General features: G+C 33.8%; 2 protein-coding genes across 2 annotated transcripts; one reads left to right on the top strand and one right to left on the bottom strand.

Annotated features, from left to right (window-relative positions):
* The first annotated feature begins 124 nt into the window (after positions 1 to 124).
* Positions 125 to 8,587, top strand: LOC115445768. Its single transcript, XM_030172182.2, has 4 exons — positions 125 to 594; positions 732 to 880; positions 2,949 to 3,080; positions 5,559 to 8,587. The coding sequence occupies exons 1-4, from the start codon at positions 561 to 563 to the stop codon at positions 7,953 to 7,955; spliced, it is 2,712 nt and encodes a 903-aa protein (XP_030028042.2). The 5' UTR covers positions 125 to 560; the 3' UTR covers positions 7,956 to 8,587.
* Positions 8,588 to 8,834: 247 nt separating this feature from the next.
* On the bottom strand, positions 8,835 to 13,602 carry LOC115445775 (mitochondrial chaperone BCS1). Its single transcript, XM_037444462.1, has 7 exons — positions 13,082 to 13,602; positions 12,372 to 12,511; positions 11,903 to 12,115; positions 10,604 to 10,742; positions 9,921 to 10,115; positions 9,363 to 9,506; positions 8,835 to 9,018 (listed from the first exon to the last, which is right to left on the bottom strand). The coding sequence occupies exons 1-7, from the start codon at positions 13,402 to 13,404 to the stop codon at positions 8,898 to 8,900; spliced, it is 1,275 nt and encodes a 424-aa protein (XP_037300359.1). The 5' UTR covers positions 13,405 to 13,602; the 3' UTR covers positions 8,835 to 8,897.
* Positions 13,603 to 16,490: the final 2,888 nt, after the last annotated feature.

Genomic DNA, 16,490 nt, shown 5'->3' with positions numbered 1-16,490 from the left:
ATTGGGTTCGTATTTCGATCTTTTTCGGAATGAACCATCATCCCTAGCACATATTACAAAAGCAATTTTGCAAAGACCGGAGACAAAATAAAATAGAGTAGAATATACTGTATAATCTGTGGTAGTGTTACCATATTTACCAACTTTTGGGTAGATGTACTAACTACACTCATATATTATTTATTCTGTATCTACAAAGTTTTTTGGTTTATTGGTCTCTGGTGTTTTGCGTTTACAACTTGGTTTACGTACATTCTATAGTACATGTACATTTTGCAAAATTGTTGCTTTGTTTCGTTATTGGTGGTTGACCAAGGAATAAAAAATTACATTTGCAATTTACAATTCCCAAAAAAGTTCTGGGTCAATTGATATCTAACAGCAATGTTTATGTTTTTTTATTACCTTTGGCCGTTTTGGTTTACTAGTTAGGGCTAGGTTTTTTGCATGTGTGAACTATTAGTGGAGAGCATGTATTCTGGGCTAGTAACTAATATAAAAATTCGTTATTACAAGTTTCCTTATAACTTTCATGCTGTAGATATAATTTTATATCTTATATGATCTTCCGAATTTGTTGGACAGTCTTTCTTGGTAAGTACCTAGTTTATGAAGTATTAAACATATTCCTGACGAAAACTTAATAAAAAGTAACATATATTTTATGTATTTTTTGTAATTATTCAACGAATTTTGAAAGAGAAATTAAAATATTACAATTGATTTTTCAGGAAACGACCCTAAGATTTTGTTTAAAATGAGTGTTGTTAAAGTAAATCCAAAGCTATTTGGTACTTGCCGTTTATGTTTGGAAGATTTGGGGCAATATTTAATAGTGCCGAAGGTTCAAGAGCAAATCAAATATTGCTTTGATATTAATGTAAGTAGTTGTTATTTACTATTTCATTTAGGTAAATCAATTATTTATGTACTTTGCAATGGTTTAATACTTTTATATTTTATAGAAGTCATCTATTTATTAAAATCTATTATTACTTCCCTGTCAGGGTAAAATTTTATTTAATGCAGCAACAGTTGCCTGGCATTGAGATACAGTCTGGCAATATTGCCCAAACACTCTTTATCTCTTTTGCCAATTGGGTATATAGCATTTGATTTTTTATACATTTATCAAAAATAAATATCTCATTAAGCTTTATAATATGTTAAAACTTTCACATAACAGAAGAGAGGAGAATAATATATGGAACATTGTGGTATTGCCCACCATAAAGACACAGGTGTTTAAGCAAAAGATGGCAATCTTGTTATTATTATTATAAATGTAATAGTTTGTGTAAATGTTTAGACAGTTGTGAGAAGTAAAGGCAGGAACTGCATAGCAGATTGGACTATTAGGATTGGCACAAGCAGGGCCGTAGCTAGACTTGAATTTAAGGTAGGGCAGCTGTTATTACAAGCAGGGCGGAAATAAAAATGTTACTAGATCTGATCTGCTCTATTGATTTTTGGTTTCCATGACTTTTAAACGTGAGTAAAAAAAAATAATTTAATACGTAATTGTTAAGGTAATATACAGATTGTAACAAAATTCCCATAAATCTCGAAAGAGGGTTATTTCACCCATCAATACTAATTAATCTTACTGTACGACCAACTTCCAAATCATAAAATAAAAAACCCGCTGCTCCATATATTTTCATTGAGTAGTAATGTACAATTTTGTTAATTATTAAGGTAGGGCATTAGTATTTTAAGGTAGGGCATTGCCCCACAATCCCCCCCCCCTCTAGCTACGGCCCTGGGCACAAGGATAGACCATCCTGATGTGTACTAGAAATAGTTTGCACAAAGGGACTTTGGGATTAACTGTAACATGAGAGAAAATATAAAACTTCCTTTTAAACTTTTTATCTTTGAAAATGACACAGTGGTACTTTTATACTGGGAAGAGACCTTCACTTGGGCAAAGCTATAAACAACATCTAGTTTTAAATATGAATAACAGCCTTTTTTTAACCAATTTGGATGTATATTTCTCAGAAACTATGTTTCTGTTATATAATAAATAAAGTAGAAAATCAAACATATGATATTACTCCAATCTTGTTTTATTCTTTTAAGATTTGCAAACTAACTGGTCGCATAAGACATTTATGAAATGAATGAGATTTGTTATAAAGTTTATAGTTGTAATAGATTTTGCTCTTTGCTTATTGCAATCTAAGTGTAAAAGCCTATTCTGAAGGTGAAAATTCTTCATTAATGAAAAAATGTAATTAATTTTCCATCCTGGAATATTAGGACACAATTTTAATTAATGTAGGGGCTTTGCAACTGCTACGCTGAAGTCTTGGGTTAATTACCTGAGTTTGGTAAAGTGGTATTGGGGTTGTTGAGTTTGGAATTGTACCTGAAAAATTACTATAATAATTCTGCCTACATTAACTGGAAACAATGTAGATGGCGCAATGCAGGTTTAATTTTCTAAATCACCGTAGTGATCCATGACACCATCTGTACAATGCATCATCTAAAAATTATATTAATATTTAAACTATTATCCACAGAAACAAATACCGGTAATAAAAAGTTATCTATGTGTTAATTCAGGACATTGTATAATGATTTCTTATGTTTACGCGAATGTTAGACATTGAAATAAAACTAAAAACTATTTAAACGGATTTTATCGCGGTTTTTTTTATATTATTATTTCCTCCCGACGTTTCGAAGACTTTGCAGCCTTCATGGTCACGGGGGGGACTGAGGTGTTGTTCATCCGTAAAGTCAAAGTTACAATTTCAGGACATTGTCTAATCTAAATCTGTAAAATTTTAAGGGTTTTCATTCTAATAAAAATCCATGCTTTTCGTAAATTTTCGCATGCATTTGCAAGATTTATAGAGGAATACAAATTCTTACTCATAGTCCATATTATGCACTAATACTGCATATTTTATGACCATAAATTGATCTTGTTACAGGTGGAACCGTTTGATGGATTACCACAATTGTTGTGCAATGCATGTGAAGACACTCTAAATAAATTTTTTGAAACAAAGAAAAAAATTGTTAATAAACAGAATGATTTGATAAACAAGATCGAATTGAAAAATGTAAGTTGGTCATCAACTTTTATTTATTTTTTTTGTTGGAATTTTTAATGACTTATAGAATAAAGTGATCTTAACATTTTATTTGCTATGGGAAGTCCAGATTTTTTATTTATTTTAACATATTACCATTGTATTGAGGACTAGCATTTCACAGTTTTCACATAGCCTCAATCATCGTCACGTACGGTATCCTTATTATTATATAGGTACTAGATTTTACTTCTGGCACCACCCGCATATAGAAACTTAAAAAAAAAGTTTTTTTAGCCTGACAAGGGCTGGCTTGTATAAACACACCGGACTCTTGAGCGTGCGCTATAGACGCTCGCGAGTTGCGACCCTTGAAAATTTGCGACCGTGCTGAGGGTAACCTACTAACGGGTTGCGAACCTCGGCTCAGGCCGATCACTGGGAAAGGAAGAGACATCAACGATTATGGATGCGCGCAGTCGGAGCGAACTAACAATCTATCCATTATTACCGTATTCGTTGGCATGCGGGGGTTAGGGGGTATGAGGAATGCGGCGATGTCCTCGATAGCGAGGACAATAGCGCTCTTGTGGAGTGCAACAGTTTCAAGAACTCGTTTTTACTATAAATAGTCGAGAGTGATATCGTCCTCTGGGTCTGAACTGAACACGGCCGTCTTCATTAAGCGTTGTTAAAGAGAGTACATAATATAGAACCGTTCCCATAGCACAGTACTGGATTTTTTCCGGTGTCCGTCTTTGTTGTAATACCGAATATTGGAAATGAGAATGCTGATGAGGGGATGGTATCATTTGAGTATTTCTATGCTATCAGAATTTGGATTGCAGTTCCATATTTCTTTATCTTGGTGCCCTCTTATCTTTCTTTTTTGTTTATTTTTCTCTGGAATCAACTTTTTTTTAACTATATTGAGGGAAGAAGAAGTTATATTATTTGTAACGAACACTGAATTTTAAGTTGATCACCAGCATACTTTATCCTTAAAACTTTAATTAGCTGTTAAATATATGCTTTGAGTCAATAAGGGATAGTCAGGAATACAAGTTGGCATTTTAATTGTTTGATTAAGATTCATAATTAAGGTTCCACAGTGGAACGGATCTTGAGCTTCGGGTTTGACTTCGCTGCAAACCTTCCCAATATTCGCCATGTTCCTTTAGGATGGCCGTAGTCTTCCTTGCCTTGTATATTCCAATCTCTTGGCTGGTTAGAATTATAGTCTGGACAATCTATTTCAACTTGCAGCGCCTGATCTGCTGGTTGCTTGAGGTTTCATGGCAGAATTCTCATCGCTGGTAGTTCGAGACTTTCTCAGGCTAGTGACTACCGATGATTGGGCTAAGGTATCGGATTACAAATACGTAGAGCTGATGCGCGATGACTGATTACCTTTAATATTTTGTACCCGTATATTGGACCTGAATATCCTAAGCTTAACGCTTTGGGTTAGCTTACGTGACTTCCATACATGTCGCAGTAGCGTAAGATTTGCTCGTGCCTTGGTAATCCGTGAGATGATGTTTTCTGCTCTTTCCGTTTCCGACACAATTACGCTGAGGTATTTTAATTGAGGACTTGTTCCATTACCTCAGTGCTAATTAGCAAAGGTACTGTGTTTGTCACTCCGGATCGCATCTCTAGAGTCGTCCTAGTATTAAGCTATCGAGCTTAGATTACAAGTTGGCGTGTCTGTTGTTTAGCAGACAAAGATCATCGGCATAGTTTAACCCCCGACTTATCACAGCATTACGCCGTCCTTAGATAAAAAAACGTCTATGAATAATGGGGTAGATCTTTTAAGTAATCCATAATGTCCCACTATTTCACGGAGCTTGTCAAATTTACGAAGCATGATTCCGTCCAGAGCGATCAAAAAGAGAAGAGGTGATCGAAAATCGCCTTGCCAGACCTCAACGTGCATGACTATGTCAGCAGAAATAAGGCCATTGTCAGTGACGCAGCAAGAGTAATTTTTATAGATAGCTTTAAGTAATCCCACAATTATTAAAAAAATATATAAATATTAGCAGCTGGTATCTCAGCATCTGCTTCTGCTAGGGGTAAAGGTAAAGCGTGCAGACTTTCCGATAAGAAATTCGTGTCCATATTTTCATGCCATAGTTTGTCAGTAAATTAGTGATCGGCCCAGTTTGTTTCTGTTTCAGTTTCTAAATACAATCATGTTAAATTTGCACTACAACAGTGCGGCAAAAAAAATTAATAACTTGCTTTAAATGTAAGTCCTCGACAACACATCATTTGTATTGGCTGCATGACTGTGCGCTTCTTACACGCATAACCAATAGGGACCCGCATCGGTGACAATAAATTTCTTGACGCTGCAGTCAACTAAGTATTTCTTCTGTCTATGTAGAGGATCATTAGCGGTGTTGATAACCTATCATAAAATGAATTATCGACTTGCGAGCTTGGTTTTGAAATTTCAAATATCTGTTTTGGCTAATAAATATATTGTCTTTGTTACAGACAGAAACACAACATTCACAAGAAACGGATTTACCTCGGCTAACCGATAGTACAAGTGAACCGTCTAAACCGACAGTGGCTAAGTGTAAACAAATAGTGTTATCATTTTCTTGTAGTAGACTAGACCAACCATCACAATGCACACCTGCTCAAAACAAAAATCATACAAAGAAATCTGTGTCATGGTTATCACATTACAAAAAATCATTTGCGTGCAGACTATGTAATTATTGCAGCCTCAAAAAACATAATATGCTTAAGCATACACGCAATTGTCACAAGACTTTAAGAGCGAAACATGAACACATTCTAAAGAACAATTGCAAAATAAAACTCGATAAGTTAGACAAAATACCGAACATTACTGGCTTGAATGATATTGTTGTAATATCTACTGAAAAAATTGTGCAAGATATTGATAAAAGCTACTTTATAATTTATACCCCAAAGGTCGTTAACAGATTGGTAGAAAAACATAATAAGTCTGATATTTCAGATGATGAATGTAAGGTAAAAAAGAAGCGAAAGATTTCAAATGACTCATTAGAATCTAAAATTGAAGATCAACAAGATTCTGTAACTACAAAGGATTTAGAAAAAGACAGTATTAACGGAGATTGTATAAAAATTGATGATTCTTCTGATAATGCATCAGAGAAAAATTGCAATAGTGGACAAGAAAAATCTAATTTCAATGACGCAGTTACTTTGCAAAAAACAATACAAACATGTACAGCAGAAGATCATAAATTTAAAATACAAAATATTATATCCATGTGCCACAATAAATATAAAAAGAATATTGATCTTCACAAAATGCACAGGACCCAACAAAATAATCCAGAAATTTCAAAGTCACAGCTTAAACATAAAGTTCTAAGTATAGGCAGAAAAATTATCAATAAACAAGGTTTTAACTGCACTGGTTTGTTAAGATACATGGAACACCGGAATTTAGAAATTGTGTGGACACCAAATACGTCAAATTTTAATTCAGACACAAATTATGTAAGAATTATGACAAAGTTAAGAGGAAATGTGGTCGACGAGGACGACTTAGGTTGGAAAATGATTCCAGTAAATCAAGTATTGCCTACAATTTCTAGGGAGTCCGCTATGCCCAAAATATCCCAAGTATTTTATAGTGATAAAGGTGCAAATTGGAAAGTAGATACTAAAAGTAAACTTCTTAATAAAAATCCTGTGGCTAACCCAAAACAATTGCCTCGGAAAACTTTAGCAAATGAAAAACACAATGAGTCAGTACCACCTAATTTAAATCAAACTTGTCTAAATGATACACAGCATACTATATCCAACTCAATAGAGTCATCAGGCAATGAATCTAGTATGCCTGATATTAGTGCTAGATCAGTAGCTACACAGGAAACTTTCGTAAACCAACAAAATAAAAATGCCGAAAATAAAAAGAATGATGTACTGCCATCACAAAATAATACAGATAATGACACTGAATTGACTACTGGTAGAATAAAAGTAAAGCCACTAGCTGAACTATTGTCTAAAGAAGGTTTGATGAACAGATTTATTGTTGAAAATCCTACTGTTTCTAACTCTGCAAGCGATAATAAACAATCTAAGATGATTACATGCTTGGTGCAGACAAATGACATTCAAGCAAGGCACTTAGTCCCTCCACCGAGTTATTTGACTGCATTAAATCATATTAATTTAGCAAGTGCGAGTCATATGAACCTTATAAGACCGATTATCCAACCCAGTCAGGTATTACAAACAATTGACAATACCCAAATAAGTTATCCAGTTCCGGCAATTATTCAACCAATTCAGCCAAGCCAAGCCACATCAACAAATGAGATAAACCAAAACGTGCCATCCAATCAAAAAATTCAATTGAACCCGATGCCTCAAGTAAGCGCAATGGAAAGAAATAACATGTCAACTGGAAAAGCAACATATTTTGCACCTTCAACGCGAACTGAATTTGTGATAATGGATACTGTAGAATTACCCTCTGTAAAGACAAACTCACCAATTCAATATTTAGAAAAATTACTTCAATCACACAACATCTGTTTGTTAGATCAAACAAACAAAGATTCGTCACATTACTTTGTTTGTCTCATTAGATTCAAAGTTCTGTATAAACAGGACACAACCGAGGACCCAATTCTTTTGTCTTTATCATTATTTTGTCATAAAAACAAATTTTGTATAAAAGTAAAAAACATGAACCAAGAAAATATTGATATATCTAATATCTCTGCAAGCTGGCAATGGGAAATAATTAAAGTGTTTAAAGGGGAGGTTGCTAACAAAATGTTGCAAAACGCCCAAAATGTCAATCAAGAGACGTATGAATACGCAAACAGATTTGTGACGTTACTGAAGAGTATTAACTATATAAAAGTATGATTTTTGATAACCAAAGCTGCGGCGAAACTTTGTACGACTAAAATTATGTACAAGCAGAGTTGCTATTATTCTTATAAGAGGTTAAATATTGGCAAAACTCGAGAGGCGTAAAGTTCGATATGTGTAACTTCAGACAGGCCATGAAATTGTTTCTACCACTGATATATCGGTGTAGCATATTGCTACAGATATGGTTTGGATTAGTTTTTTAGGATCGATCGCCTGCTTAAACCCTAAAATCGGGATAAATCACTGTTGGCCCAACTTAAGAAATACAATATTACCCAGGTTCTTACGGCATAAATAGTAAATTCCAACAGGTTGATTGGATTAGAGAATTAAATTGTAAGAAGAAGAAGTAAAAGGATTATGAAATGTTATAAGTTTAATTAGATTTATAACGTTGCGAATGACGACTAAGTATGAGATACTATAGTTAGTTATTGTTAGTTTTGCTGTATACCTACAGAAATTTACCTACTACTAATGCTTAAGTATTGCTATGATTTGTATATAAAATGTTATGTGTTTACTGCGGTAAAACGCGATGATTATAAATCACAGGGTAAAGAAATTAAATTTTCATTGAGTACTGTAATATAATAGAGAACACAATATATTGACGTGATTTACGTATTGGTTTTATTACGGTAAACCTGATTACACCACGTCAGGAATATAGAGATGGTTATTAGGTTAATAAGTGAGAGACGAGAAACAACTGCCACCGAGGCTCTCCGTAACAATGTTAAGCTTTATATAACTAAACGGAGGGCTCCTCGGTTTCTTTAATTGCACTATAGGTTTTGTTTTTTTTTTCACCCTGCGAATTTTATTCACCTCGTTCTACGCTATTTTGAAATAAAGAAGGGAGACTGATTGTAATTATGCTATGTCTAATTTTATTTAATCATTTTATCACATCTATAATTATTATTCTCACTATCCCAGTGTCCATATTGATGTAACATCTAACAATACATCTTTAGGATCAGAATGTTTGTGGAACATGAAGTATCCTTGAATTTGTGCGGGACTGACTTCCTTTTTCATCTCCATGACCCTAGAAAAAAAAAATGATGAGGAAATATAAAACATTAAACGTTTACCGCAGCTCTTAAATTTTGAATGGTACTACATAATGTCAGGCGCGCTTATAAGTGTGGCTACAGTAGAGGGTTAAAACACATACGCTGTGTATTACGTCCTTGATAAAACAGAATAATAGTTATGTTGGCCAATAAATATACTCGTAGCGCTAATTTTCACATGCTAGGTCTGTGACGTCATTCTCATTTTGGGTTTGACAAGCGAGAGATAATAAGCCTAAAGAATGATCAGTTGCACGAGTGGTAATTGCTTAGGCGCTGCAGTCAACGCATTAATTATGATCTCTCTAAATATTACCTTGTAGCAAAAGTTCGTGCGAGTTCGGCAGCTTGCTCGCCTTTATAAAATCTTAAGAACATAAGTTCCACTTGCTCTTGATCACAGTATCCAACAAATTCTTTCATGTCTACCCGTCCAGGTCTGATTAAAGCTGGATCTAATCTGTATAAATAAATTCCTTAATATTCGAAATTTAAGAACACAACTGTGTAATTAATTATTGTTATATGTTGCAATTAACCTTTTTGATTTTATTCCAAATTGGATATAAATCTCGGTACATATAAGTTATAGTCACAAGATAATATAGGTATTATTAATTATCAATGGGTCTGAGTAGTGAATGATATTTTAAAGTAAGGAAAAAATAATATTAAGTTTCATTACAAAAGTTGTAATTATAAAATTGTATAGAAATTTAGTTGTAGATTAATTTCAGGCTGTATTTCTTAAAAAATGTTTATTCATTATAATTTTTTGATTGTTAGTTATTCTTACTAATTGTACAAGCTGTAATATTATGGGTTACTTTGGCATTAAAACGGAGCAATAATACGATGTATGAGAAAATCTTACCTCTCCAAATAGTTTGTTGTCATGAACACGATCCGAGCTTCTGTAGAAGCAACACCGTCAAGGCAATTAAGTAATCCACTGAATGTAACGCGGTTTAATCCTTCATAAGCAGCTTTTTGTTTAGGAGTGTCTTCACGGGACACAAAAGCTGCATCTATGTCTTCCAATAATATGATGGATTGTTGAGGCGCAACGCTGTAAAATAAAATGTACGTGCGATAATAGCTTGTTTTTAGTACATTGTTCTATGTTGGGGCTTTTAATTTACCCTGGATTTATCAAGTTCCATGATAATATATACATCTATAAAACGTACTAACGTTCCTAAGTAAATTACGAACTTTAAGTCCCTCTTTCTTAGAATTCATAGGTTGAGCGCTATCTCCTGTGGAGTTTAAGCAAACAATGTCAGTGCGTCCGTGCAGGCTAGATTTGTTATAACAAAAGGAAACAGAAGTTAAAAAATGAGCCTAACAACAAACCGACATAACACACACTTGTGTTTTGTGTAGCTGGGGCATATCAGTGAAATCACATCTGTTGTGTCAACCGCATGATCGTATCGTTATATTACCATACTAACATTTCTGACATGTGGCAAGCCGCACCGCTGGCTAACACTTTGTTATGTCGTCGCAGTCAGCGCGTGAAAATAACGCTGGAATAATATTAGTTTCACTCACCTCAAAAGATGATTAAGCCTGTCATCCGTCAAGCCTCTTTCAGATAAGTTAAGGACACAGATGTTGTACTCTAATTGACCTGCTAATGCCATTATGAACGAGGATTTTCCACATCCAGGTGGCCCATATAGTAAATAACCTGCATAAAAATGTTCTTTGGTTAGCCAACAAAATATAAAAATTAATGAATGAGAAAAAAGAGGCGTGTAGAGGGCAAAAGAGGTAGAAGGAGGTGAGCATCGTGCAATCACGCGGTCGATTTACGAAAGGAATAATTCAAAACCTTCACAAGGTAATAAACCGGCATTTGTGAATATTTTGTTACCTAAATTCGTATTTTTAAAAGGATATACGAATAAAGGCGATAAATATAATTCCCGTGTATTTTTCGTAGGGGCATCAGCCTTGCAAAATCTATTAAGATAAACAATTTTTTTTTATTTATACTATATAAATCTGAAGAGTTTATGTTTTTTTTGTTTGAACGCGGTAATCTCAGGAACAAAGGTAAACCAACTTGAAAATATTTTCACTAATAGGCTACTTTTTATCCCGGAAAAATATTTATTCCGGATTTTTTTTTTCACGCGAGTGGAGCCGCAGGCAAAACCTAGTGGTAAATAAATGTTATGTATCATAGTTACATGTGACTTCAGCCATAGCCTGATTTGAAAGGTACACTACTTGTCCTATAATGGCAAAATAATCACAGCAACAAACTTAATGCAAATAGTTTACTGGTAGCTTGTATTTTTCAAGAGGTCTAGTCTTAAAATAGACATTTATATATTTTTTTGCGACTTTTTAGTCTATGTATTTGTATTTAAGCGGCGATAGCCTAGTAAGCGGCGATAGCCTAGTTGGGTGTGGAACGGACTGCGAAGATGAATGTCCGCAGGTTCAAATCCCAAGGGCACACACCTCTGACTTTTCTAAAATCATGTGTGTATTCTTTGTGAATTTATAGTTCGCTTTAACGGTGAAGGAAAACATCGTGAGGAAACCTGCACATCTGAGAAGTTCTCTATAGGAATTTCGAAGGTGTGTGAAGTCTACCAATCCGCACTAGGCCAGCGTGGTGGACTAAGGCCTAATCCCTCTCAGTAGTAGAGGAGGCCCGTGCTCAGCAGTGGGCAAGTATATAATACAGGGCTGATATTATTATTATTATTATTATTTGTATTTAATTTTATGCTATGTTTAGCATTATTTAACGCATACGAAAATCTAGTCTAGACACAATAAATTCGGAAGATATCCAAATAAAATTTATACAAAGTATATGGAGTCAAAACTTGCCTCTTCTATATGGAATGCCTCGCTCCGTATACCATTGTGGATTCTTTATAAAATCTAAACAATCTGTTAAGATTCGGTCTGCCAATCCGGCACGTAGGACGACGCTTTTTATAGGGCGGCGTCGTCGTGGGTGTCCAAAGGGCCTCCATTCTGATCCCATGGCTGTATACATTATGGTCATGCCTTCATGTTGTTTTAGGGCCATAGTTCTTGCTGAAATAAATGATAAAGTGGTATTTTTGGTTCCAAGATGTGAGAGAAGCAAGCCTATTCACATATACCAGCTCCAGGGTGATACAAGCAGATCTATGCTTGCTAGCAGATAAAACAATATCAAGATTGAAATATTTTCCATCTTGAATTATATCATCTATCTTTAGCAGTTCCTGTATAAATTATGAGTGAATCTACATACATAGTTATATAAAACAGACAAGTAACATTTTTTTATAGTAACAAATTAAATTACCATCTTCAAGTATGTCATAATACAACTGCTTGTTCCGACCAAATGCTGTTAATGTGACTGTTTCCCAAGGGATGCCCATATGTAGATCCAGTGTTTGTTGTTCTCTGGTTCTGTCAACTTTTATCCATGTTCCAGCATATCTGAAATGTACCATGTGGTACTTTGCCATCAATTGGAAAATAACTTTTTATTAAAATAGAAGTTAGGGTGATTGAAAAATAGTGTACAATTTTTAATTGCCCAGAATCTATATACAATATGACTAATAAGGCTTCATACAAGGCAAAGGTTTAGGTAATGGTACCTAAACCTTGTGTGTAATTTATGGAAATTACACCATATTTTCCTAATTATAATTATGTAGATGGTATACATATTCCTAATCCTGTTTGTACATATAAGAATATTATGAATTTAATTCTCATATCATTAACAAGATTGTAAGTTAATATTAAAAAATAATACAATTATTAGATGCTGTCTACCTACCTACAATAGCTTATTTTTATTCAGGATATTGAAGAGAAAGCCTGATTATAAACTGGCATTCTGGCAGTCTATAGCAGAGTTCAGACTCGTGGGCAAGCTGTTGACAGATTTCAGCAATATTTATATGTATCTGTAGATTGTTATAGGTGATTCAATGGGAGTATAAGCAATGTTAGATGTCTGTGAGTTTTTTATTATATGGAATAGTAATTCACACTGACCTAAAAAAATGTTGTCCAACACTAGGAATGAACTCATATTTGGTTTTGATTTGACCCGTATCTCTCTGTTCGAAAGACGTTTCGACACTCAAATGCTGTGTTTGCCTCGCACCTTTTTGCGTTATCCACTGTAGTAACCACTGATAGGATTTGTCTCTACATGGTACTTCAAGGGTGATCATGCAATGCCTTCGAAATAAGACCATAGATGTCTGAAAACCTTTTCGTAATATTGCCGCCCCCGCTCCAACCCCGAATAAGCCGAAACCAGCTCCAAAGTAAGGGTTTTGCGATAAAGCACTCACGTAATCGGCGATAGTCATTTTATGTTTTATTTGTAGAAACGTTTAAAACGATTAGTATTCATGTAAAAACTAAGATACTTATTCTCAAACTTTATTATTTGGTATTATGTTCTTGCATTTTAGAGTTTAATCTAGAATCTAGCGATTTCAATATTACCTCCTATCAGGGGCATGGACGGGACATGTCAATGTTAAAGTGACAGCTGATTTTTTTTTTTATTCTTCCTTAGACAAAGTCTTTCGACCATACTGCCTAGTCTTACGTATGTATCACAGCTGATTATTCTGAGTGATAGGTACCAAAGAGAATTATAATATATATGGAAAGATAGGTACCCTCAGATGTTTTTTTTATTTATTCATAGCCATGGCCGGTATCCATGATACATGCAAAAAACAAGTAAACTTTTATGGGCCGGGCATATACATCCGGAATGACGTTAACGTTATAAAAAGCCAAAATACTCTAAAGTCCATTTAGTTAATTATCAACACGTCGTTGACTACTTAAAAAAAAACACATAGAAAGGAAAATAAACTAAACATAGTAGACAATTTTTTAAATGCAAAGAAAAAAATAATCCAAATAAAAATCGAGTAAATTCTGGGTCCTGTAATTTATGAAGGAAATATACGTTTACATTTCTAATCTCATAAAATTGATATTTACATCCACTTATTAGCGTTAAAGAGGTAGATATGCCATTAGAATGGGGACGTTTACAAATAACACGCGTAAATGACAATCATTACCTATCTCTTTGTTCCTACTGTCTAAACAGGAGCCTTATTCTCTATCCCGCACGTTATTTTGACAGTGTGTAACAAGCACGTAACACAACGCATCATGTTTAGGACTATAGAAATTTGGCTTACAGAATACCATTCCACACACATTTCTCGAAGATAACATGACACGGCCGCGTTACGCGTTTACACTATCATACAGAATAAGGGCCCAGGGCCCTAGTTTCGTAGCTAGGTAATGGGCCATTCATAAATTATTTTACACGAATTTCACGGATTTAAGTAAGTAAATGTTTTAACAATAGCGATCACATCCATCCCTATTCTAGATTTATTACAGAAATGTTACTGTCAAGTGTCAACAACACAAAAATGGCGAAAATAAAATTGAACTAGAATTGAATAACGTTTCTTTTGAAAAAAAAAAAAACTTTTAAAAGGAGTTCTATCAAAAGAACATAAATATTTTCTAAAAAGTATTCTATGAAGTATTAAGTATGAACTATGTGTTTTTCGCAGCTATGTTCGCGTGATAATCTTCTCCCGCTACAAAAGACCCGAAACGCTATAGCGAGTTATAGCGCAATTTGAACGACACCAAATTTTTAAAAAAATTACCTGAATAATAAGCAGCCCATAATTATTATTTGTGACCATATTCTAGCCTACGCCAAATTTTATCTGAATTCGTTTAGCTGTTTCTGCGTCTGCATCTAACTAAAATCCGAACATTTTCAGATACCTAATTTCGTAGGTATTTATAATATTAGAAAGATAAAAAAAATATTTTGTCTAGAAATATGAAGTAAGTACTTACATCTTGATTTTCGTTTGCCTACTGCAATTTAGAAAAAATAAACCCCAATAAACATTTCTGTCGAATTTGAGTAGCTAATTTCTAATAATATTTCGTAACTTCTGAATAAGTTAACAATGCCAATACAGTCCCCTTAAAGATTGGAGTAGATTTAGGCAGTGTCCTTTCAAACTTTTCCCGTTAACTTTCAAAAATGATTCTTTCATACAAACCTTACCTTAACAATTATTATTAGGCCAATTTTGTCCAGTAATAGTAGAATAGTATAGTAATACCCAGGGTATATCTAGGTGAAAAGACTAGGTACAACCCTTTTTTAAACCTAGGCATAATAAGTATGACGAAATTTTAAAGGCAGAAATATCCATGATTATTAATTATTTTTACATTTTTCTTTCAACTGCGAGAACTAATCACTAACTAGACGTGAATTTAAATTCTTTACTTGCCAATACTTGTTTAGTTACCCAGATTAAAGCCGAAACAAATTGTATGAAAATGGACCTTGAGCTACCACCTTAAGTCAAAAATAATTGAACACACGCTAAGTACTTACTTAGGTTCAAAACATTAAAAATGTGGGGAAATTTGCGTTTACGCTGACTATCTAGTTAAGATAATAATAACGCATTTAGTTGGAGTACTTACTCTGCTTTGTCATAAATTTAAGACATGCAATATTGGGAGGTTCCAGTTCTGGAGTTGAATAGCGATAGTCGAGACCTACCCCTGGAATTTCGGAACTTACGTTAAGGTATTTTATATTTAAGCATGGGAAGTATAATATGGATTTTATTATCGTAAATCAAATAGGTACTTACTATATTTTATTACTAATTACTTAGTACTTGAAAAATTGTATTCATAATTCTTGTAAAAAATATCTGATTTCTTTCTTACTTATATTGTGAATGCCAAATTTTGTAAAAAATTTTAGAAGCGACACTAGCGATCGTGATTGTTTTACTGAACCGACCATAAGTAGGATAAAGATAAATAAGTACATAATTTACTCTGTTAATCTTAAGCAGTATTATTAATAAAATATAATATTATCAATATTATAAAATTAAATAGATAGGTATATTTTGTAACTGCTTCTTCGTTTTTAACTGATTTAAAAAAAAAGGAGGAGGTTCCCAATTCGACTGTTTTTTTTAAAATCGCATTTAGTTTCTGCAAGAATTATGTATTAGGAATGTGCTCTTTGTTAAGTATTTGTATATCCCGATCTCATGATTGTTAATTTATGAACTCATGGGTGTATAACGATACATCTCCCTTTCCTTTATAAAATGGTTTGATGTAATGCGGTGCGGGACACGCGACCCCTATCGTTGGGCCAGCACCACGCCTGTTGTCTTATTATTTGAGGCATTTGTTATTTTTATATTTTTTTTGGAGCACTCATAGAATAGTATTATAGCAATAGAATAATTTTAAAAAATCATATATATGTTTACGTTACGGCATAGTCTATTTAAGTACCTACACATTATTTACTTTTAATTAGGTAAGTTATTAAATACTTTATCTGTTT

Source organism: Manduca sexta, chromosome 28, assembly GCF_014839805.1.
Source record: "Manduca sexta isolate Smith_Timp_Sample1 chromosome 28, JHU_Msex_v1.0, whole genome shotgun sequence".
Lineage (NCBI taxonomy): Eukaryota > Metazoa > Arthropoda > Insecta > Lepidoptera > Sphingidae > Manduca > Manduca sexta.
This window is presented reverse-complemented; position numbering and strand designations above follow the sequence as displayed.